General features: G+C 44.0%; 1 protein-coding gene across 1 annotated transcript in view; it reads left to right on the forward strand.

Annotated features, from left to right (window-relative positions):
- The window catches only part of NOL10 (nucleolar protein 10), a 102,445-nt gene that overhangs the window by 4,404 nt on the left and 74,164 nt on the right, over positions 1–23,877 (forward strand). The window contains exons 3-12 of the mRNA XM_004696029.2: positions 931–1,029; positions 4,769–4,846; positions 7,365–7,402; positions 8,741–8,877; positions 10,793–10,858; positions 12,968–13,028; positions 17,739–17,824; positions 19,558–19,636; positions 20,925–21,074; positions 23,328–23,394. Of these exons, the coding sequence (XP_004696086.1) occupies positions 931–1,029; positions 4,769–4,846; positions 7,365–7,402; positions 8,741–8,877; positions 10,793–10,858; positions 12,968–13,028; positions 17,739–17,824; positions 19,558–19,636; positions 20,925–21,074; positions 23,328–23,394 (861 nt within the window). The remainder of the gene's footprint in view (positions 1–930; positions 1,030–4,768; positions 4,847–7,364; positions 7,403–8,740; positions 8,878–10,792; positions 10,859–12,967; positions 13,029–17,738; positions 17,825–19,557; positions 19,637–20,924; positions 21,075–23,327; positions 23,395–23,877) is intronic.

Here is a 23,877-nt window from a genome sequence, read left to right on the forward strand (position 1 = left end):
GGGGTTTCCAGTGTGTGGAACATGACATCTGTGCTCTATTACGGGGCAAGGAGTTTCGGAAAAGTTTGAAATACCTTGAGAATCATCAGAACGTGGCAGAGATAGAAGTGAGCACGTGCTTTTGGAAAGAATGGTGTGGATTGACCTGCTGGAGGCAGGGCTGCCATACACCTGCAGTGTGAAAAACGTACCGTCTGTGAAGTGCGAGAAGTCGAGGTGTGCGTGCATTTGGGTTACTGAGTGAGGCTTAGTGCCCCACAGGGCGGCAGGCAGTCTCTGCAGTGGGCCATTCTGACAGCAACGTGCAAGAATCGGCTCGTGGACTTGCTCTTGGGGAGGACCAGTTTTTTACTTAGAGGGAGACCACGGAGCCTTTCTCCAGCCTACTAAGAATGTGGGGCCGCTAGCAGCAAAAGTCAGTTGGGGAGTAGTTTCTTAGAGAATTTAAAACTTTTAGAGGCTTCAACAGCCCTTGTGCTGTCATGGCTATGCATCGGGCTGCGAACCGCAGGGGCAGCACCACTCTTTAGAGAAAGATGGTTAGTCTCGGAAGCACACGGGCCATTCTACCCTGTCTTTAGGAGGGAAAAATGGTGAGAGTTTTTGCTTTTACATAATTGAGGTGACGTGATTTACTGTTCATTCAGCACCTCCTTTATTCACATCTTGAAACTGGACACTTTCTGTTCTCCTGTGGAACATTTCTCCCCCTTAAGCAGTGATGATAGTTTGTTTTTTCAAAAGTGAAGCTAAGAAACTTAGGAAAATAGCATGAGCCAAGGGCAAAGCCTGCCGTGTCATGGCTAAGTCTGTATTGGTGTCCCTTTCCAAGTCTAGACACATTGGGATGTTTGTATCCGTTTGTAGCTGCAGTAACTGCTTTGCCCACGGTGTGCATGAGGTTCATGCTTTATTTACATTTCTTTGTAGATGTGCGCAGGAGAATTGAACTTATACAGGATTTTGAGATGCCTACAGTTTGTACCACGATTAAGGTGTCAAAAGATGGACAGTATATTCTAGCAACTGGTAAGTCATCTTTTGGTGCAATTTATATACATTTTATAGCAGGAAAACTAGTGGGAAAGTGTACACTGTTTGTTTCTTTACCACCTTGCAGAGCAATTCCCAGAGGGAACTCCTGGAAGGTGGCCGTGGGTGCTCATCGACAGACCCGTGTTCCACAAGCGATATGTAGTTATGCTTGCTTGTTCACAAATGCCTCTTTCAGCTCGCTGTCTACTCATTCCGTTTGTGTTCCAGTGCACTTCAAAGCCAATTGTGTTTAATCAGTGTACTGCTCTAAATATCTCAACTGGTAGATCACCAGTTAGAGTTATATAAACATAAATATTTATCTTTGGCCTTTTTTCTCTAGTTAAAATTTGCATAGGATCAAATGCATGTACCTTATAAACTTGCTGTGGAATGAATTTTGACTGATTCATACCCAAACCTCTCTCGAGATACAGAACATTCCTTACACCCCGGAGAGCCCCTCATGTTGCTCACAGTCAGCCCCTGCTCCCACCCATACAGAAGCCTCCCCTTCTCCGTTCGAAGTGTTGAAGAGCAGACGTGTCGCTTGGAGGGCCTGAGTGTGTTTGACCCATCCCGTGGTCTTTTCGTTCACCTCATCAGCATGTGAAAGCGGGACATGAAGAAGGCTGACCACAGCAGAAGGCGTGCCTTTGGGTGATGCCATGAAGGTGCTGTGGATTGCCAGAGGAGCAAGTCTTGAAAGAAGTACAGCCAGAATGGTCATTAGGGGCAGGGGGGGTGAGGGTCTGTCTCATGTACTTTGGACATGTTGCCAGGAAGGACAGTCCCTGGGAAGGGACATTATGCTCAGTGTAGTCAGTACCAGGTCTAGACGGGATGGACTGACACGGTGTCTGCAACCGTGGGCTCAGACAACCAGTGTGTGCTGCGCAGGACCGGGCACGGTTTGGGTCTGTGGTATGTGGAGTCAGAACTGACTCAGCAGTACATAACAACATTTTTTTCCCCCAACATATTTTATTTTGTGGTTGCCAACATAAGAAACATAATAAACAGACATTACAGAAACACACAGCATGAATATGAATGTCCCCAAATTATATTCACAGAGAGAAGTCTCTGTAATGTTAGTACTTTTTCCTCCAACTCTTTAACATTCTTAACAGTTTTATTGTGTGTGGCAGTTACATAATCTCCTGTCAACTCTTGGAGGGGTGGGTCTAGCCTGTCAGGTCGCAGCTTGATGACCTCATCTGGGAGGCACAATCGGAGGTAAATAGCTCACTGGAGGCCAGATACAGGCTCACTCCCTGCGAGACACACTTTGCTTGTCTTCCTGTTGACAAGCCACATGGAGCCACACAGATAGAGCCAGAGCCCTGGAGCTGGAGGAGCCACGTGGAGACCCGCGTCAGCACTGAGATGCTTCCACCACCACTGGAGCTGCAAGACTTCCCACCCACTGGCCTGTGATCTTCAGCATTCGGCATCACTGCATGTGTTGTGTGACTCTAAAGAAGAATTTATAGACTGGTATCAGACATACAGGCTAATATGGGACTTAGGGACTTGATCTGGACTGGGCTGGGAGGTTTTCTTAAAGTAGATTACTCTGATCTGAAGCTCTTTCTTAGATGCACACGAGCGTCTTGACTTGTTTCTGTGGTCCCCAGACTAACAGCTTGTGCTGTGGAGAAAGGTAGCATGGACTGTTAGGTTCGCAGGTTACAATTTCTCGGTGTATTGGTCAGCGGCATTGGTTGTACTTCTCACCGTGTGTCCGCATTCCCATTGTTCCGTCGTGGTGTGTTTTCATTCGTGTAGCTCCCTGCTTCCCCGGTTCTGCTTGGTCTAGGGCGAGCAGTGACTGATCGATCTCACTGGAGGAGCCGCCGGGGCTGCTGCAGGTGGCCGCAGAGTGGCTTGAGTTCCAAGTGCGTTCCTCTAGTTGCTGCCAGTCCCTCAAGTCTGACCTTTTTTGAGAAATTTGCATTTTGTACATTTTTTCCTCAGTGCATTCGGGGCTTGCTTCTTTCTTCGAGTTTGTGGTTTTCTCATTTCTCTTTTGCTCTAATTGCATAGACACTAGTAGTTGTATCTTAGAAGGTTGCTCAGAAACCTGGAAGGCCCAGATGCTAGGTCTCCAACCCTTTTTTTGCACAAAATACTAGGATTATTCTTTATTTTTATGAAAGTCAGATAATATATGCACTATTTTGCCAAGTTCAGTCACTCACTCATTCTTTGCTCTGTATTTTCTCTCACTTGGTAATGCATTTTGAGAGCTTTCCATGTTACAGTGAGTCTGCTTCAGCCTCTCTCTGGACCATGATGGGGCCCACTGTCTGGGCTTACCATTGTCTAATCAGTTCCCTGTCGATGGATAGCCTGTGCTTCCACTCCTGGGCCATGTGCAGTAATGCCACAGCAGACAGCCGTCTTGTCTTTGACCCTTCGTTGCTTAAAAACAGGTACTCGTGTATACCTGGGATCAGGATGTTGTAATTAATCTTGCTGTTCTTTAATATTGCTCTTTTGGATGATGTAATCAGAATGTTGTAATTAATCATGCTATTCTGTAATACTGCTCTTCTCTGGTGTTACAGTTAATCCATTAATGTTGCCCTTCTTGCTCCTGTCAGCCTTGCTGGCTTCATAGAAAATTCCTCAAAAATTAGCCAAATGATCTTTGTGATTTTTGCCTTTATAAGCTCGCTGGTAATTTCACTCGCTGCTGCAGCTTAGGGAGACACGTTTAGTTTCTCTGCAGCCCAGGAAGCTCAATAAAAGACTCTCCTGATTTAGCAAACAAACAAGATAAAAGTTTTTTGACATATAGTCATATACTGTAAAACCCAGTGGTTTAAATATATTAAAACGAGTTGTTTGGTCATCACTACCATCAGTTTTAGAACATTTTCTTCATTCTTGTACCCATTATTAGCTCTGTGTTACTTCCCCAATCTGTCCCCTGCCATACTCCTACTATCTCTGTACATTTGCCTATCCTGTATTTCATGGAAAGAAAAACATACAAGAACAAAATGCAAACCAAAAACCAACAATAACAAAACAGTTAAGCCTCAGTTTAAGAGCAGAAAATAATGAAAACCACAGCAAATTAAAAATCTGTCAAAAGGGAGAACAGTGACATGGTGCTAACGTTTCATCTACTTCTGCACCAGTCCACTTTCCCAGCACACTCTGTCTGACCTCAAAGCAGGCCCCGGCCCCGGGCAGCACTCAGGGCATCTCTGGAGCCTTAATCTACACGGGGATGTGCAAATGGATTATGGGCTTCGTGTCTTTGGAACTTCTATTTTGGGGGGGCTTGGGGGCCAAATTTGTGTAAATTAAATTACAGAGTCAAGATGCATGAACATATTTTGTAAATACTGCCAGATTGTTCTCCAAAATATGCCACCCACAATGTATGAGAATACTTATTTTTCCTTGCTCTTGCCCACACCCGATATTAAGCATCTATTTAATGCTGCCAGTCAGATAGACAGAGTTTCTGTTTTAACCCTCTTCGGGGAGATTACGAGTGATGTTTCCTCGTGTGTAGCGTTTCATGGTCTGTGATTTCCTTGTTTGTGGCCGTTGCTCACGTTCTCCGTGGTACGTTTGGGTGGCCTTGCTCTTGCTGTCACTGTGCCAGTATCACTTACGTAGCTCTGAGGGACAGACACATTGCCCACCTCTAGGCAGGACGTTGTCTGGAAAGGCTGTTCTTTACATTTTACATCGCTTTTTTTTTTGACAGGAACATACAAACCTCGGGTTCGCTGTTATGACACCTACCAGTTATCCTTGAAGTTTGAAAGGTGTTTAGATTCAGAAGGTGAGTCCAAGGTTAGATTTGAACTCATGGAAGTCACTTTTGTAGATAAACTGGTGAACGCGATATGCTTGGATGGGCAGTTGAGTGACATCAAACACCTCCATCATGTTCAGCCCTCAGGAGCAGGGTACTTGGCTGCTTCTGGGAATGGGCGTGGATATGATGGTGTATAACAAATCACCACAAGCTAGTGGCTTTGAGAAATGTCTCTCGGTTCACAGCTCTGTGGGCCATACTTCCATGCAGGCCCTGTGCTTACCGTGGTGGGGGTGGCTGGGTGGGGGCTGAGTTGTCTGGAGGCCCTGGGAAAGAATCTGCTTCGAGAGTTGTTCAGGTTTTGGGGGAGTTTGGTTCCTTGTGGTCTTGGGACTGAGGTCTTTGTTTCCTGTCGGAGCCTGCCGAAGAGTCAAATGGCCCTGAAAGGGGAGTGAGGATTAAGGGAAAAAAGAGACAAAAAAGTATTGGGAGGGCAACGGTGAATACTGAAGCCCTGAGTTTATTCTACATCTTCCTTTTATACATGCAGAAACGACCCGGGGTTTTCTCATTGTTAAGCAAGCACACTGGATACACATCAACAACTCTATGTTTTTCCAAACCAAGCATCCTTGAGAAAATTAACCATCCTGATTTCCCAGAACTCGCATACGTCCTTGTTCTTTTTCTTAGTCTCAACGTCATGCCGCAGAAGCAAACAGCAGATGCTGACAGCTGGGTCGTGAGACTTCTCAGCCGTTTCAAGGCTGAGTCCTGATGGCCTTCAACAGTTTCCTTGCTGGCTGTCAGCGGGCGGTCCCTCTGCTTCTTAGAGCTTCCTTCATCCTTTGTTACCACAACTCCCTGCATCTTTAAGCCAGCAACTGACTTAACAGCTGATGGGGTCATCTGCCTCAAAGTTCCCTGGTTTCTCCCTTGCCAGCCAGCCCTTGCAAACCTTGCTTTAAAGGGCTCGCATGATTAGATAACCTGATAAACTCCGTTGTTTTTTTTTAAATCATTTTTTTGGGGTTTTTACAATTCTTATCACAATCCATACATACACCCATTGTGTCAAGCACATTTATACATTTGTTGCCATCATCATTCTCAAAACCTGTGCTTTCTGCTTGAGCCCTTGATATCGGCTCCTCCTTTTCCCCCCCTTCCTCCCCCTCCCCTTCCCTCATGAACCCTTGATAATTTATAAATTATTATTTTGTCATATCTTACACTAGCTGACGTTTCCCTTCACCCACTTTTCTGTTGTCCATCCCCCAGGGAGGAGGTTATATGTAGATCCTTGTAATCAGTTACCCCTTTCTACCCCACCTACTCCCCACCCTCCCGGTCTCGCCATTCTCACCACTGGTCCTGAAGGGATCATCTGTCCTGGATTCCCTGTGTTTCCAGTTCCTATCTGTACCAGTGGACATCCTCTGGTCTAGCCAGATTTGTAAGGTAGAATTGGGATCATGATAGTGGGGGCGGGTGGGGGGAAGCATTGAGGGACTAGAGGAAAGTGGTATATTTCATCGTTGCTACACTGCACCCTGACTGGCTCGTCTCCTCCCTTCGACCCTTCTGTAAGGGGGTGTCCAGATAACCTCCCTTTTGTCATGGTGTGACTTCAGCAGGTAAGTAACATCCGTGATATCCAAAAGTTTACCCACATTGGAAGAGGAGGTCACTGAGGATTATCCCTAGACCTTGTCTGAACCCAGGTAGCAGGCAAAAATGGGAAATTTCATGTATTTTTATCAGTTGGGCTGTAGTTAGGATTGAGAAAAAGTAATTTAGTAGAATATGGGTTTAATCAATAATATAAACATACCAAACTCACTTGTTTGACCAGTGGGTTTTTGAGAACAATAGCTAGCCCGTGGGCCACTAAGGACAACGTCTCGATGGAAAAAAAGCAACCAAAAGCCAAACTCAATGCTGTTGAGTTGATTTAGCTCCAGTGACCCGGGAGCACAGGGCAGAACAGTCCTGTGGGTTCTGAGACTGTAACTCTTAGAGGAACTAGAAAGTCTCGTCTTTGGCCCCCAGAGTGCCTGGTGGCTTCACACTGCTGACCTGGCAGGCAGCAGCCCCACTCAATCACTGTGCCCCAGGGCTTCTTCGACAGCTGCTTTAGCTCATTGGTTTTCAGCAGGTGTCCTACAACTGGGTAAAAAGTTACTTATCTTTGTTTCAAGTTACAATTGTAAGCATTTTTTTAATGTGTGTTGGAAAACAAAAAATATTCTATTTCAGACATCTTCAGGAAAACAGAAGAATTTAAAAGTCATTATATTTTGGGACTCTACCCAATTTTAATTGGCTTTCATTCTGCAGAGAATCTAGTTGCCCTGTATTGAGAAATAGAAGCAGTGTAGGATGGACATTTTCTTTTGTTTTATGGGTGAGGTATCTGCAAAGAGAAAACAGTAGTACTTATCCATAATTTCTGTGTTAACTTAGAATCCTTGGTATCGAGTTGTTTGCGTTTTTGTTACCTTTCTTTGTAATTGCCTTTTTCCTACCATTTGTTTTTCAGTTGTCACCTTTGAAATTTTATCCGACGACTATTCCAAGGTATGCTTGGTATCAGTGATTTCTACCTGCAGTGGTCAAGAAACACGAGTGGGATTTTGTTTTTGCGAGGCACCTCTTTGTAATGCTCCCGTTGTTAAAGATGACTGTATGACATAAGGAAGTATTTTCTGTTGTCACATTTGTGGTACTTAGTATCCTTTAAAGCAACAGTGTGCAGTATCCCTGGACAATCTAAGGCTGGCGTATTCGAAAGCTCATTTATGTGAAAGGTGGATTACCGGAGCGTTAAAACTATCTGTGTTCCAGATGTGGGTTCTTAGTACGGCATCAGGAGTAGATGCACTTGCCAGGTTGCTCTCAGATTCTAGTTGGAATATGGACAGTGAATGTGGTGAGGCTGAATGTTTAACCGTGTCAGCTGTATGTGACTGAGGCATGTTCTGGAACGGCCCAGTAGATTTCTCGTTTCCTTCTTGGCACGGTTAGTCCAGACTTCAACTCTTAAAGTTAATTTCAAAGTTCGTCCTGAACGTCCTTTATTTAATTTTAGATTAAAGTTTTTTAGTTTTGTTAAATGCCATGCTAGAGATACGGTGAATTATCTGGCTGGCTCAGTCAGTGTTGCTATGCCTTTCTCTGCCCGCTGCAGTTCTGGAGCAGTGGGGTACATGTACGTGGTGGTTTTTTGTACATGGCAACCACATTCCATGTGCTTTTGCACTGCATTTTCTCTAAATACTGATAAATACACACTTAAATACTATCTACGGGTTTTTATATTCTAATACATTAAATTTTATACAAGGAGCTTGTGGGATAATTACAGGGTTACTCAAATAGGCATTCCCGTGAGGTGAGAAAGGACGCGTGTGTTTCTGTGCGGAGCTCTCCGTGGTAACCCAGGAGACCTGAGGTGCTGCGGGGGATGCTCCAGACTCAGCCCACGGCCGGGTTGAAATCCAGCAGCCACTCCTGTGGGGCAATGCTGCGGCTGTCTGCTTCCGGAAAGGTGTCTAGCCTTGGAAACCTCCGATTGGGTTGCTGTGAGCCAGACTGGAGGCAGGGGCAGCTCGTTTGGTTTGGACTGGGAGCCAAACAAAGGAAGGACACCCACGTTTTCAGTCAGAAATTCAGCCTTGCAGAGAAACCAATGGAAAGACAGTGTCTGTACGAGGGGCCTTCAAAGAGTTTGTAGCAAATGGAATGAAAAGGTAATGGGATTTTCTCAGGAACTTTTGGAAGCCCTTCAGTACGTAGGTGCTGGCGAGAGAGAGAGGGAGGGGTGAAGCGTTTTCTTTGTTTAGCTTTCATGGTAATGATGAAATAATGCAGCATCCTAGAAATCTTTGCAAACTAATTTCCTCATTTCATTTTCAGATTGTTTTCCTACACAATGACAGATACATTGAATTTCACTCACAACAAGGTTTTTACTACAAAACCCGGATACCAAAGTTTGGGAGAGACTTCTCATACCATTACCCGTCCTGCGATTTGTACTTTGTTGGTGCAAGGTAGTGCATTTCATCAGGCTTTGTTTCCATCTTCCCCCCCCTCCCCAAATCGCTTCTGTTTCTAAAATGTGTTTTATTCTTTATCTATTTAGATAACCTGCTTTAAAATATTTAAAAGTGACATATGGTTATTGTTAAAAAAAAAACCCCACACCTTAGAAATCACGGATAAGCCACACACACACACACACACACACACACACACACACACAGCCCTGTTCAACTCTAAAGATGCTTTTTCTAATTTAAAGCATGTCTGTGGTCGTTATATTCTTCAGCCCTGGGCCAGGACATCCTGGTGGGAAAAGACAAGCCTGTGTGACACGGTCCAGCCGTCCCGTGTGTTAGACCCGGTGCTCTTCTCTCTTGCTTTCCCAGCTTTCTGTTTGTCTCCAAATGCAAGTAGCTGCTGATTTAAGTGTGTCTCAGCACCAGCGATGAGGTTATATCTGCACCACTTTGTGATTAAGGCCCTCTGTATTTATGAGCTCTGATCAACAATAGGGAAATAAGGGAAGGAGTCTGACGAAGAATAGTAAGGTTTGGTCTGTCGTTAGCTTGCTTACGGAGTCGGACTCTGAGGTGACTGCTCGTTTAGGAATTGCGCCCTTTTCTTTGATTACCCCCAGCCTGGGCAAAGGTGTAGGTAACCAAGAGGAGGTGATTCGGCCACCGGGGAAGCCATTTTCATTGCCTTTATTGCATGGTATTTGAAAACTTTATTCCTAAATGCTTGCCCTTTTTACGACTCAAGGCTCGTGTGCATGTTTTAGAAAATTAGGAAAACATCAGAAAGCATCATGAAGAAAGACCTCGCTCATTATTACCATCTAGGGAACACTTACTGTATTTCCTGCGCGGTTTCATGTGTGTCCATTGCTTCATTCTGTATGCATTTGGGGCTCTTGCCATTACGCACATCCTCCATGTTACTTTAAGTGATTGTCTGCTTCATGGCTTCATATTTCTTGGGCACATGGTTGGTTTAGGTCACTTTCCTATGTGAACAAATTCACAAATGATTAATTCTTTTGGCGAGGGAAGTTTGGCCTATGTAGTAATACTTTATTTTGTAAGAAGCAATACCAAACTAGTTCCAAGGAGCTGGAGACTGAAAAAGTCCTGAAAGTCCATCACTTGGAGGATGAGCGTCTGCTCCAGCCCGCCCCCCTCGCTTACCCCTTGAGTCCCCCCATTTCTCTGGGTTCTTCGGATTGCTGCCATGTCCCATGGAACTCTCTCCCCAGTGGTGAGCCCAGTGCCGTCCACACTGAGACAGTCTGGACCAGCTGCTGGAGCCAGAGCACCCAGGCCCCCCCGGCTCGTGCCAGTCAGGAGCTCACCCTCTGCCCCAGTGGGCTCGTTGCCGACGCAGCACACTGGTCTCGCAGTTACGCACAGGTGAAGGCTCTCAGTATCTCCCCCACCTGCTCACCAGACTCCTGTAGGGAAAGGTCATTTGGTGGGATTAAATTTCACCCAAATGTGTTACTCTAGTCTGTGTACCTTATTTGTGCATGTGTGACCTGGGGCCCTTGGCAAGATGCGTCCAGCAGGCCTGACCTCCTGTTAACCAGCCAGGGTTATTGAGTAGTGTGCCCTCTCCTCACAGCTGTGGCTTAGAATCCTGACATCCCTTTTAAGTAACCAAGAGAACCACTAAACAGTGTGGCCCCGTTCCCACCCACCACTAGGGCCCCAGGAATGGCACAGGAGGGCGAAGTCCAGAGAGATTGTAGCTCATACCAGTGGTCATGGCTGGAAGGGCCATGCTCCTTGAGTATAACTCCGGGTGCATATTTGTGTCAGTTTTTCAGAGGAAATGATGCTTTATGAGTGAATTGGTATTTTACTGAGAGAAATGAAATGTCTACTGTAGTTTACCATATTTAAATTTTGCTTTATTATTTTGTAGCTCTGAAGTTTATAGATTAAATCTAGAGCAAGGACGGTACCTGAATCCTCTACAAACTGATGCTGCGTGAGTATTTTTAGCGATATTGGTAGCTTTTGACCAGGAGATGGAGCTAGATCTCAACTTGTTATAAAACTGTCAACACAGAAATAGCATGATGTACACTTTCCCTTAAAACAGCAACGACGAAATTCGTTGAAAGACTTGGTCATTTCTTAGACATTTTAATTTAGGAAGTTTTAAGAAGTGTATGCAAAACTTTAAAACTTCCCCCCAAAAACCTCAACTCACATGACTTTTGCTTACTGATGCTGACTCCCAAGGATACAAAATTATTAACTCTTCTTGTTGGTGCAGTCCGTAGGTTCCCAAACGTATTTGGCCTGCAGCCCCCTTTCCAGAAAAAACCAACAACAAGACCTCGTTATGCCCCCGGCAGTTAGAACCCCTCTCCGAGTGCCCATAATCCAGCGCAGGTGTGGGTTTCTGCACCGGCCCCCATTCGGGGAAACACTGGTGGCAAAAGCCACTTAGGAATGGGTATTTATTGTAGCAAAGACGGCTACATTCCACTCAGGTCTTTTCTGATGTAGCCACTTACAGCATTCTGCTTACAATAGGTTGTTTTTCATTCAAATGTGAAGCTGAATTTTAGCCAAGTGAACTGAACCATTTGAACCTCCAGTGAACTTGAAATTGTCATTCCTGGCTTTGTTGTGCTTTCTTCTGTGGCAAAATCTTGAATTTACCCGAGTGCCACTTTTTATGTTTATCTTTCTGCTAGCAGACACTTAAGATTTTTCAGGTCTTTCTTTTCTCGTGTTGCTTCTCTAGGAGTCAGTGTTTCACTCTACCACCACCATGATTGTCGTGGTGAAACAACGGTCTACAGGCATCAGTGGTCTTTGTCATCTCATATGCGTTGATTTACCACCGGCGGCGTTACTCTCGCCACTGGACACATGAGGCAGCTCGCATTCCTCGTGCCGGAGTAAATCACTGATAAATCACTGAAAACATGTCAGGATAGACCAGTGGCTCTTTGCTACTTAAAAGTTTTATGTTTTAAAAAGTGTCCAGTTTAACTTTTGAAAAAAGTTTTTACATTGGATTGGAATGCTGTTTTCTTTTTTGTTTTGTGCCCGCCGAGGACATTTATCCGGCCCGCCGGGTGGTTTTGCCCCGTTTCTTTTTTTACTTCAAAGTAAGATATGTGCAGTGTGCATAGGAACTTGTTCATAGTTGTTTTTTAACTATATTCCGGCCCTCCAACGGGTCTGAGGGACAGTGAACTGGCCCCCTGTTTAATAAGTTTAAGGACCCCTGCTGTAGAGCATCATCATTTTATTGGGAATGTTATAAATCATTCCTATGGGACATATGGGAATCCTATTAATAGTATCATTAATTTAACCAATGGTATAGAATTTAAAATTGTGTGGAGCAAAGCAAACCATATATGTACACGACAGCTTTTTAGTCTGAAGTACATAGATTGTTGATGTGTACAGATTTACAGACTTCAGTGACTGGACACTATTTACGCAAACACTGATGGTTGGAGATAGGACAAAGCTTTCAAGAACACTCACTCACAAATGCGGAACTACGCTTGCTGGACTAAGTCGTCACAGAAAAGCACAGAATGTATGAAAATACATGGTAGTGCTGAGTTGTCATGTAGTGAGCACCCTTGAAGCCAGTTTGACTTCCATGTCTGTAACCTTGGGAGAGTAATCAACTGCATCCTCTCACACCAGGGCATTTCAGCCTTCAGTCCAGTGGCCTAGTTCAGGTCCTATGATCTGCTACAGGTGTGTGGAAGGTAAAGTCCAGTTCACTTAGTGGGGTTTGCAAATCAGTTCTTGTGCTGTGGCCTGTGCAGGATGCTGTGCCCCTGACAGGACAGAGTCTACGTCCTGGTCGTCTACAGCACACTGCCCGAACCCCCAAGGGCTGAATCGAAACACTAGGTCGAAATGGCCCAACTGGGGACATAACACCGGGCATCTTCTCTGGTTGCGAAGCACGTGGCCCTTCCATGTTCAAGTTGCCCGTGAGCATCTATACATGTGTCCCATGGAATTTGAACTGGCTGTTTATTTGGAAAGCTGGTTGAATTTCTTTCTCCTTGATAAATGCTAACGAGTACTTCTCATTGCTGTCACACTTCAGGGAGAATAACGTTTGTGACGTGAATGCTGTGCACGGCTTGTTCGCCACTGGGACCGTGGAGGTGAGTGGGCGTGGGTTGCACCTGTGAAGCGTGTGCGCTGCTTTCAGAAACGCGTAGAGCGTTTCTTGGTCCTTGCTGCAGGGCGCTGCTGAGGCAGTCCCACTGGCGTGCCGTCTGTCCTGCAGCCGGCATCTGTCACACAGCTGCATAGCTGTCCCGCTGCAGTGAACTCTGTGCCCTTGCTCATCTGACGGGGCGTATATGTACACTGATTGGGGGCCACAGGATTGCCATCAGTGCTGCCTCCAGCACTCTGGATTCAATGGGAGGAAATGGGCTATGAGGTTCCAGCTCTCCGCTCCGCTAAGCAATCCTAATGCTGTTGAGCCAAATACGACTCTTAGCAGCCCCGTGTAGGCTTCCGAGGCTTGGTATTTCTGCTAGTGGGTGGTTAGTTTGGGGACTGAATGAGTTACTCTGGCTGAAGGAATTATATTTATCTCACCAACTTTATATAGGCGTTGGTGAGAATTATGGGGAACCAACCTATGTTAAAACATAATCTACCCGCTCCTCGCTTATTGACACAGGTAGGCTCCAAAGACCAGAGCGGTGTGCACGTGGCATTACTGCGGACTTCAGCGGCCATCCGCTCCTTGGCACTGGAGTCGGTTTGGAGGAGCCTTGGGACTGCCCCTCCCCTGAGCTTCCAGCCTCAGACTTGCTGGTCTCCATGCTTGGGGTGCGGTGGCTTTTTCATAGGAATGGACATTTTAACCAGAAAAATATTCAGGTGTAGGTCGTAGAAAGCCAGTGTGGTTAAAATGAAATATTACTCTGGGACCTCTCTGTATACCGTTTTATTTTTAAATCTGACTTCTTTTTCATGGCCGTACAGTTTGGTAACTTACTTTAAGAAGACTTAGATATATACAAAACCATTTGGTGAAGAAAAAAATATTTTTACCAGCATCCTGGAATGATCAGACATGCAGTCAGGATGTATTGATAATTACTGGAGTGTGAAAGTGGCTGACAAAGAAAATCGGGAACACATGCTCTTGGAAATAGAAATGCCACAGGAGAGCCACAGGGTAGGGCTTTACAAGACCAGGGACCTCTGCCTAGCAGATAACTGTGTTCAACAGCATAGAGGCCAAGGTACAGGCGGAGTTCACCACATGGACTGCACAGGCCCCACACAGCGACATCTGTGCAGAGACACGTCCGGGGAGCCTGACCTGAATTTAGAGGTCATATGGCCGCGAGTGGGACAAGGACATCGTTCCTGAAGAAAGCAACGGTGCATTGGAAAGTCAGGACAAGGAAAGAAAAGACCAACCCATGGACGTCAGAAGAGACACTCAAACTTGTCCTGGCACATAGAATGGCTAAAACAAAAGGAAGAAATAAAGTAAAAGAGCTGATTTCGCAGATTTCACAGGGCGACTTGGAAAGACAAAGCAACACATGATGAGGAGCTGCGCACAGACGCAGAGTGAGGAGCCCAGACGGGGAGCACACCCAGCATCTCAGGGCGAAAGAACCGTGGGAACGAATCCAAGCCTTGCGTTAGAATCCTGAAGGATCCCATGGAAATCTTGAGTGCCGCAGGAAGCGTCCAACGAAGATTAAAGGCACGCCCAGTTCCTGCACCGAGGCTGGTTGATGGGCCCTGTTTCAGGTAGGAGCACAGGGCCAAGAGCTGGAGGCTGAGCAAGTCCAAGCTCCACGGCGACCTCGGCGAGAATCACGACTCAAGGAAGTGACAGAGCCCATTGAAATATCCCAACAGAGATTAACTCTCGTCATGCTCACTGTCCGGCCAGGAAGTTCGGGAAGCAACTTCCTGGCCAGTCAACTAGCAGAAGGTCATACTGGTGTCCGTTCCAAAGAACTTGTCCCAGTAGAATGCAGAAATGATCTAGCCATGCCATTAGCTTCCTGTGCAAGTAAAATCTTGCTGAAGGTACTCGAAAAGCAATTGCAGCAGAACCTTGACGGGGAACGTTCAGAAATTCAAGCTGGTTCCAAAAGGAACGTGCCTTGAGGGAATATTGAGTGACATCAAATGGATCTTGGCTGAAAGCAGAGAATACCAGAAGGATGTTTTACAGACTGTCAAGACATTTGACTGAATTATAACAAATCAGGGATAGCATTGCAAAGAATGGGAATTTCAGATCATTTAACTGGGAGTCCTGGTCAGCATTTTGAAAGTACCAGTCAGCTCTGCAGGAAAAAGACGGGGCTTTCTACTGTAAAAAATTACAGTCACTAAAACCCCCAGGGGCAATTCTACTCGGTCCTCTAGGGTTCCCATGAATCAGAAAATGACTCATTGGCAGCGAGTTTGCTTTGGATTTTAAGTTACCTGTGCTCACCTGGATAAGGTGGGAACCCTGGTGGGGTGGTGGTTACGTGCTGGGCTGCTAACTGCAATGTCAGCAGTTTAAAACCACCAGCCGCTCCTTGGGGGAAAGCTGGGGTTTTCTACTCCATGAACGATTAAGTCTTGGAAACCCACAGCAGCAGTTCTACTGTGTCCTATAGGGTCGCTGTGAGCTGGTTTGGTGCTCACATGGAACCTGTACTCAGACCAAGAGGCAGGCGTTCAGACCAAACAAGGGGCTAGTGCAGACTTAAAGATCAAGAAAGATGTGTGCTAGGGGTGTAGCCTTTCACCCCACGCTAACTCAGTGTCTATGCTGAGCAAGTAGAGTAAGGATTAGGGGAAGACTCATTGACAGTATGTAATATGTAGATTTTGTTTGTTGAAAATGAAGAGGATTTGAAGCCGTTACTGATCCATAACTCCACAGCCTTCAGTATGGAGTACAACTCAATGCGAAGAAAACAAAAATCTTCACTAATGGACCGATAAGCCACATTATGGTACAGGGAGAGAAGAGTGAAGGTGTCAAGGATTTTATTTTACCCACGCCCATGGACGCAGTAGTCAAGTCAAATGACATATTAATTTTGGGCACATCTGCTACAAAAGACCTCTTAAAAGTGCCAGTTGGTGTGGTGTAGCAGTGATAGAACATACAACCTTCCTTTAGTTCTTAAATGCTTCCTCCCCGCTCCCCGCTATCATGATCCCAATTCTACCTTACAAATATGCCTAGACCAGAGCATGTACCTGGTACAGCTAGGAACTGGAAACACAGGGAATCCAGGACAGATGATCCCTTCAGGACCAGTGGTGGGAATGGCGATACTGGGAGGGTGGAGGGAGGGTGGGGTAGAAAGGGGGAACCGATTATAAGGATCTCCATATAACCTCCTCCCTGGGGGACGGATGACAGGGAAGTGGGTAAAGGGAGACATTGGACAGTGTAAGATATGACAAAGTAATTATAATTTATAAATTATCAAGGGTTCATGAGGGAGTGGGGAGCAGGGAGGGAGGGGGGGAAATGAGCTGATACCAAGGGCTTAAGTAGAAAGCAAATGCTTTGAGAATGATGAGGGCAACAAATGTACAAATGTGCTTGACATACAATGGATGGATGTATAGATTGTGATAAGAGTTTTATGAGTCCCCAATAAAATGATTTAAAAAGTGACATCCCCATTTCACTCCACCTTAAAGTATTAAAAAACAGTCGCTTCCTTGTTCTATAGTTTGCAATTCACTTTTTCATCTGTTTTGACTTATTTTTTCTAGTTTTAAAAAATTCATTCTTTTAGAAAAGTTGAAAAGATAGTTTAGTAATCAGTTGCATATCTTTTAAAAGGATCCCAGGTGGCTCTGTCAGGTAGTGTTTGACTGCTAACCTCAGGGTCTGCAGTTCAAATGCACAAGCTGCTGTGTAAGTGAAAGATGAGGCTCTCTGTTCCCATAATGATTTACAGCCTGGGGACCCCCTGTAGAGTCTTCTTTTTTTTTTTTTTTTTTTTAACATTTTATTAGGGGTTCATACAACTGTTATCGCAATCCATACACACATCAATTGTGTAAAGCACATTTGTACATCATTCTCAGAACATTTTCTCTCCACTTAAACCTCCGACATTAGGTCCTCATTTCCCCCTATAGAGTCTTCGTGACTCAGAATTTATTCAATAGTGTCAGTGGGTATGTTTCTTTATTTGTTTCGTGTTATATACCTTTTGTAGATTTGCTTTCTCTGGAAAACATTTAAATATATTTTAAATTAGAAAATAAGTTTGAAGCAGTATGATGTTTCAGTCCTAAGTATTTCAGAATATATTTCCTAAAAACAAGGACTTTCCCCTGTATGATCATAATGTCCTCCTTGAGACAGTCACTGTTGATAAGCTAATTTTCTGTATCTATTATCACTCATTTAAATTTTCCGAGTTATACAGAAAATGTCCTTCACAACTGTTCTCATTCTAGGATATAATTAGAGAATGCACATTGCATTGAGAATGCTTTTCTTAAAGTTTTTTTAAAAAACAAAGTTACTGAGCTCATTGAAACAATACCAGAAAGGTGTAGAGGAGGCCTAGTGGGCAAGTGTTGGACTGCTCACTCTCTGCAAGGTCAGTGGTTCAAGTCCACCCGCCACCCTGTCTGCTCCTGAGAATATGTAGTCTCTGAAACCCTATGTAGAGTTTAGTCACTGAGTTGAAATGATTTGTAGCAGCGGATTTGGTTTAACAGGGACTATGACAAAAAACAAAATGCTTATTCTCCTTGTGAGAATCAGTGTTAATGACTGTTAGTTTTGTAGTTGTCTGAACATTTTCTTTTGAGTTGCAGCTGTCATTTAAAATGGCGGCTTTGTGTTTGTTTAGGGTCGAGTAGAGTGCTGGGACCCACGAACTCGAAGCAGAGTTGGCCTGTTAGATTGTGCCCTGAGCAGCGTCACAGCGGATTCAGAGTAAGTACGAACTAAATGTTTACTATAATGAAACATTACTCATCAGCTTCTATTTTAAGCAGATGTATCAGTATACTAAAATGTTTATAATGCAGTAAGTAGCTAAAGGACAAAATCCTTAAGAGGATTGCATTTTTATGATTGATTTAAAAATCTTTTCTGTAAAAAGGCAGGGAAGTGATGTTACGTTCTGGAGACTGCGATCAGTGACCTCACACAAAATGCGTATGAATTGTTGAATGGGAAGGTGATTTGGTCTATGAACCTTCACCGAATTCACAGTACCACACTGAAAAAGTAAAACGTCGCCAAGTTAGGTAAGCCAGGTACAATTCTTTTCTATAGCGCTGCATAGGAGACCTGATTTCTTTAGCTGCAGTGACATTTTGTTGAGCTAAGTCTACTCTGGAGCTCATGCTTCCAGTTAGTCAGATGTAGTGAAAGAACCTAGACTCCACCTGCCCCCCAACCAACGAGCCAGAACACGTGCTGTGAGTTATGTAGGGTTGAGAAAACAGTTTTCTAGGTTTGTATAGATGTATCACTTGCTTATTCAGATCCCTGGCATGGGAGTGCTTGCTGTAGTCAGCTCAAGGATGCCTCTCACTGGGCTCTTAATATGCGTGGCATGTTGACTATATTAGTATATTTTCATTTCAGTTGGTCAAACATTTATCCTGGGTAGCTACAGAGAGTCCGTGAACCCTCTCAGTTATTGGAACGTGATTGTGTGGTTTGCATATTTCTGTGGGAGAAGACCCTTAGTTTGTTCTTTTAAAAAAAATTCTATCTATGTAGAGGATCCTTGACCAGAAAAAAGAATCGGTGAAATAGAATGCATTGGTGCAGTTACCAGCAGAGCCGTTAGGTGGCACAAGAGACTTGATGATGCTAACAGTCAGCAGCCTGGGCTGGACGTCCTGGACCAGGGATACGTGGACATTGTGACTTGAAATTAGAACCGTTGTCCCTTTTTGGTTTTCATCCAGCCTCTTTCCACAGAGATCATTCTTTTGGCTCTGGTGCTGTTGATAGGGGAATCAGAAGTTTATTTTGGAATCATAGCCTTAATCATTCATTCTCACTTAGGTACTTAAGGGGTTTTTGAGTCCCAAATTAGGGACTAGTCTTTAAGGTAAACTTGTCATGTCTGACTTTAAAATGGAAATGAATATACTATGCCCATGTAAGATAGTTTCTTTGCTTAAATACATAATACATAAAGGAGCTATTTCTGTAAATATCTTATTCTGGCTGTATTAAAATGAAGATAGTGGTGTAGTGGGTTAAGCCTTGGGCTGCTAACATCCAGCGTGCCAATTCGAATCCTCCAGCCACTCCGTGGGAGAAAGCTGGGGCTTTCTGCTCCCGTAAAGATGTACAGCCTGGAGACCCAAGGCAGCCCTGCTCTGTCCCCCGGGGTGGCAGTGAGTGAGTCCACTTTCACACTGCTCCTTGTCCGTTGGTTGTACTTTCTCCAGTAACTTGTTTTTTGTAGTTGAGTATATTTCTTATATATATTTTAAGAAGATAATGTATAGATCTTAGAGGATAGACTATGTATGTTAAGCTTATTTTTAATTTTGATTATGAAAACTTGAAGGCAATTATCTTTAAACAGAAGGCGCAGTATAATTTTACCCCTTACGTTTGAACTGAAGATTAATAATGAGCTTGCTTTAATGAAGGAGCTTGGCCTTATATACATGGAACATGAATATTTTGCCTTTTAGGGTAAACAGTTTACCAACCATCTCTGCTTTGAAATTCAATGGCGCCTTGACCATGGCAGTTGGAACATCCACAGGGCAGGTAAATACGCTTGTGTTGCTCTGGAAAACATCCACACGTATCCTAACCAGAGAGCTGTACATGAGGTTTTACTGTTTAGGCCAGAGTGGCGAGGTTGTGCCCGTGTGTCTGGCTCTTCTGGACCCTTGGGGAAGTTTGAGTCTAGCCTGGGTAGTCTGTCTGGGAGGCTCGAGAACTGGAGCCTCAGTTCTCTTGGCAGTGAGTGGGAACATTGTCTATAGCGCATGGAATAGAGTTCTTTGGTCAGAACAGGGGGATGGAGACAGCAGTCAGTGTAAGATATGAAAATAAGGATAGTTTATAATTTATCAAGGGTTCACAAGGTGGGGAGGGAGGGAAAAAAGGGGAGCTGATACCAAGGGTTTAATAGAAAGTACTGTATATTCTCGAGTATAAGCCAGGTTTTCGCACATTTTAAATGCAGTTGTGTGGTAAAATTAGGTGCCTCAGCAGATACTTGGGTTGGCTTATACATTAGTATATACGGTAGGTATATAGTTTAACATGTACAAATATGCTTGATACATTGATGTATGGATTTTTATAAGAGCCCCCAATAAAATGATCTTTAAAAAATAACTAAGAGAATAAATCACTCATCCATTCATCTAGCCACCCACCCTTCTGTCCACACACACAGGCTCCTGTCATCTTTCCTTCTGGTTACTAGCTAACAGAGTGGAATAAACCTACTCCTGACAGCAAGCAGAAAACTTAGAACAAACCGTTTATTTGTCTTGAATTTACCAAGTCTCTCTTCATTATAAGCCCTGGTGGCATATTGGTGTAAGTGTTGAGCTCTAAGGGCAAGGTCAGTGGTTCAAACCCACCAGCCATTCCACAGGAGGAAGGTGAGGCAGCGTGCTCTCATAAAACGTGCAGTCTCGGAACCGGAGGAGCACTTCTAATTGGCCCCGTCGGTCCCTGTGAGGTGGGATCGATGCAGAGGCAGCACGTTTGGTCTGGACTTTTCGTCGTCTTTTTGGGGTTTATGTTAGTTCCTCTGACATTGCCTGGCATGTCGTAGGCCCTCCTTTTATACGAGGGCTTCACAACGTTCCTGGGAAAGTGGAATTGAAAAAGAATGGAAGTTTTCCACAAACTTTCCTCATATATGTTGAATTAAAGTATGAAACAGCTTTCTTTGGCTAGAAACTGAGTAAAGGAGGTCATTGTTTTTGTAAAAAGGTAATAAGACAAACTGTGATCTGCATTCAGAATGGTTCCTTTTAATATAAAGATTTAATTTGTTTAAGCAGAGGCTAATTCTTTTTATTATCTTTTCTAGGTTTTATTATATGATCTTCGATCAGATAAACCATTACTAGTGAAGGATCACCAGTATGGTCTGCCCATTAAGTCCATTCATTTCCAGGACTCGTTAGATTTAATTTTGTCTGCAGACTCTCGAATCATCAAAATGTGGAATAAGAACTCAGTACGTACTGTTTGTTGAAATTATTTCCTTACTCGCCTAGTATCCTAATTCGTCTTTTCCTCCCGCGGCTGTGTTTCCGTTATGCGGGTGTTTGGGGTGAGGATACCGAGCAGCCACCTGAGAATTTGGTAGGAGATCAGTCCAGGATAAAGGCTGTAGTCAGACTGAGAAGTCATGCTTGTCCTCTTTCTGTTCGTCTGTTGTCTGATTCTCAAAGACGGGCCCATGCGCACGTGTTTCGTTGTTTAGGAACTGTTGTCAGAAGCTGGCCAGGAGAAGGCCCCAGGATCTTGAGGCTCCTCACCATTCTAGGGACGTTTCTATGAACTTCGGCTGACCTTTCCTCAGCAATGTCAGACCTGCTCATTTCATTCCTTTCTCCCAATCAGACAGCAGAGTTTTAATGAAATGACACCTCAACTTTACAAAAAAAAAAAAGATTTAATATGCTCTCACTTGGATCCCAGAAGCCTGCTTGTAGTATGAGTGTATTGCTGTGCTGCCTACTGAAAAGTCAGCAGTTCAAATCCACCTGGGCAGTCCATGGGAGAAAGAGGAGGCAGCGTGTTTCTATAAAGATTTACACCCTCAGAAGCCCGAGGAAGCAGTTCCACTCCGCTGCCCTGTAGCAGGACGCTGAGCTGGCATTGTGGGTTGGTTGGCTTTGGTGGGTTTCCTCAATTCCAGACATCATTTAAAAAGTAACAGTAAACCTATATTGCTGCCCTAATCCACCTTACGTTAACAACAAATATCTGGAGAGAATTTTGAGAATGGTTACTTTGTAAGATAAATGTGGAAAATTCAGTCTAGCAGTTGCTTTTTAAGAGTTCTTTGCATGTAATTCATTAGAAAGTAACATTTTAGTACAAAAACGTTGTCACCGGTCCATCTGTTTCTGAGACAAAGGAGGTGAAAGACGCACCAGAGTCAGTGCTAGTTAACAGAGAGCGGGCGACACTTGGCTGCAGAAGTTGCACGTGCTATAGGAGACCCATGACACTCCAATTTCTTGTCAAAACCGCTGACTTTCAAAAATCATTACAACTATTCCCTTACTGAATATCTCATTTTACATTTTGCATGTGCAACACTAGTAAAAATTGCACTGTTTTATATATTAGCATTGTACATTTGGCATTAATGAATGCTAAGGTAGAAAGTACAACTACTGCTACTACTACGATGAAGGTTATAGGTCAGCTTGGCAGTTACCTAAAGATGTAATCGCCATCCGCTTTGTGGGTCACATCTGATGTGATCATCCTCCATTTCAGTATAGTACTGGGTTTTACATAGCAACCCAGTCTTCTGAACCTAATGTTGCTAAGTGAGGAGTGGGTGTGCTTATATTTCCATTTTGTGAACTTCAAGCGTCATGACTTCCACGAGCTAGCCTTCCACCTGCATCTGTCGCAGCGACTCCGTGCTCGCCTCAAGGTGTGTGTGGCCTCTCAGTTCCTCTGTATGTTCTAGCGAAGAGGCTGTGCTTCCAGATTGTCAAAATTCTTAGAAAAATGACCCTGATGATTTCTAGGAACCTCCTGTGCTGTTTGCATTTGTGAGCTTTGGAGTTGGAAGTTTTCCAAGGCTTTGTTTAGAAAATTTCTTGCATTCTTTTGTATCTTGGAGCAGAATTTTCCCTGCTCTCTTTCTGGCATTCCAAACTAACTTACTTTAAAATAATGTTTACTGCTAATACTAAAATATTAAAGTTAATAATGTTATACTTGACAGCGTTTTTCCTCTCCCCCTCCTTAAAGGTAATAGTGACTAAAGTTTTGGTGACAGTATCGTACGCATTTGTAGGAATTTTGTTGTGTGCTCTGTTTGAAATCCCTTATCTCACTACTAGATTTCCCTGGGAACCTTGGGGTGCAGGCAGACAGCGTTGACCAGGCCTTGCCTGTCTGTGTGTGCATTTTAAGTAGTGTATAACTTACACGTTATAAAGACTTTTCTTTTAAAATGCTGGTATACAACTTTATGAAAGTGTTTTTATAAATCTTATATTTTTGGACAAGTCACTTCTCCGAGTCTCAGATTCTCCATCTCTAAATTGAGAGTAATTCATTAGTGGATCAGGTGGGTTCTCCAAGGCCCTTTTAAACTTAGATTCTGTTCTTTCAGTTATGGAGCTTAACTTCCTTCCACCTAGCAGGAGCCAGGGAGTAATGTCTTTGGTCTATTTTCTCTGTGCCAAAAGCTGTTTCCTTTATTTCAATAATCCCCTTCCCCTTTTTTTGTCTTTAGGGAAAAATATTTACCTCCTTGGAACCAGAACATGACATTAATGATGTCTGCCTTTATCCCAACTCAGGTATGCATTGTGTAGTAAATAACCCTTCGGTGATACAAATCTAGGCTTTACGTAAAGGATTTTAGTCGCATTTTATGTTTTAAGATAGGTCACGTATTGTAGTGGTTGCCAGTGATTCGGAAAAAGCAGTCTTCATGACTCAGACCCCAGCAGCCTCGGTGTTAGTAGGGACTCGTGCTGGGCACGGGTGGGTGGCAGGTCAAGTGGTATTTTAGGCTATTCTTTGGTGCTTTCATGTGATTGGTAAGAGTGTGTGGAAATTGAGGTTAGGGATTTGGCAAAGCTGTCTAATATGCATGGCTGAAAATGCCCCTTGTGTGTTCTATCCTTGATGTTGCATGGACACTGGTCAGCAAAATCCTTGACAGATTTTGAGATTTATTTATTTCCTTTGAGGAAAATCTTTGAAGATTTGGGACTATAAGAGAAAAAAAAGAACCGTTTCCATTCTCAGGGAAGAGGAGCAGATGAACAGACATCACT

Source organism: Echinops telfairi, unplaced genomic scaffold (genome assembly GCF_000313985.2).
Source record: "Echinops telfairi isolate 266 unplaced genomic scaffold, ASM31398v2 ScPeMD7_9;HRSCAF=40, whole genome shotgun sequence".
Classification (NCBI taxonomy): domain Eukaryota; kingdom Metazoa; phylum Chordata; class Mammalia; order Afrosoricida; family Tenrecidae; genus Echinops; species Echinops telfairi.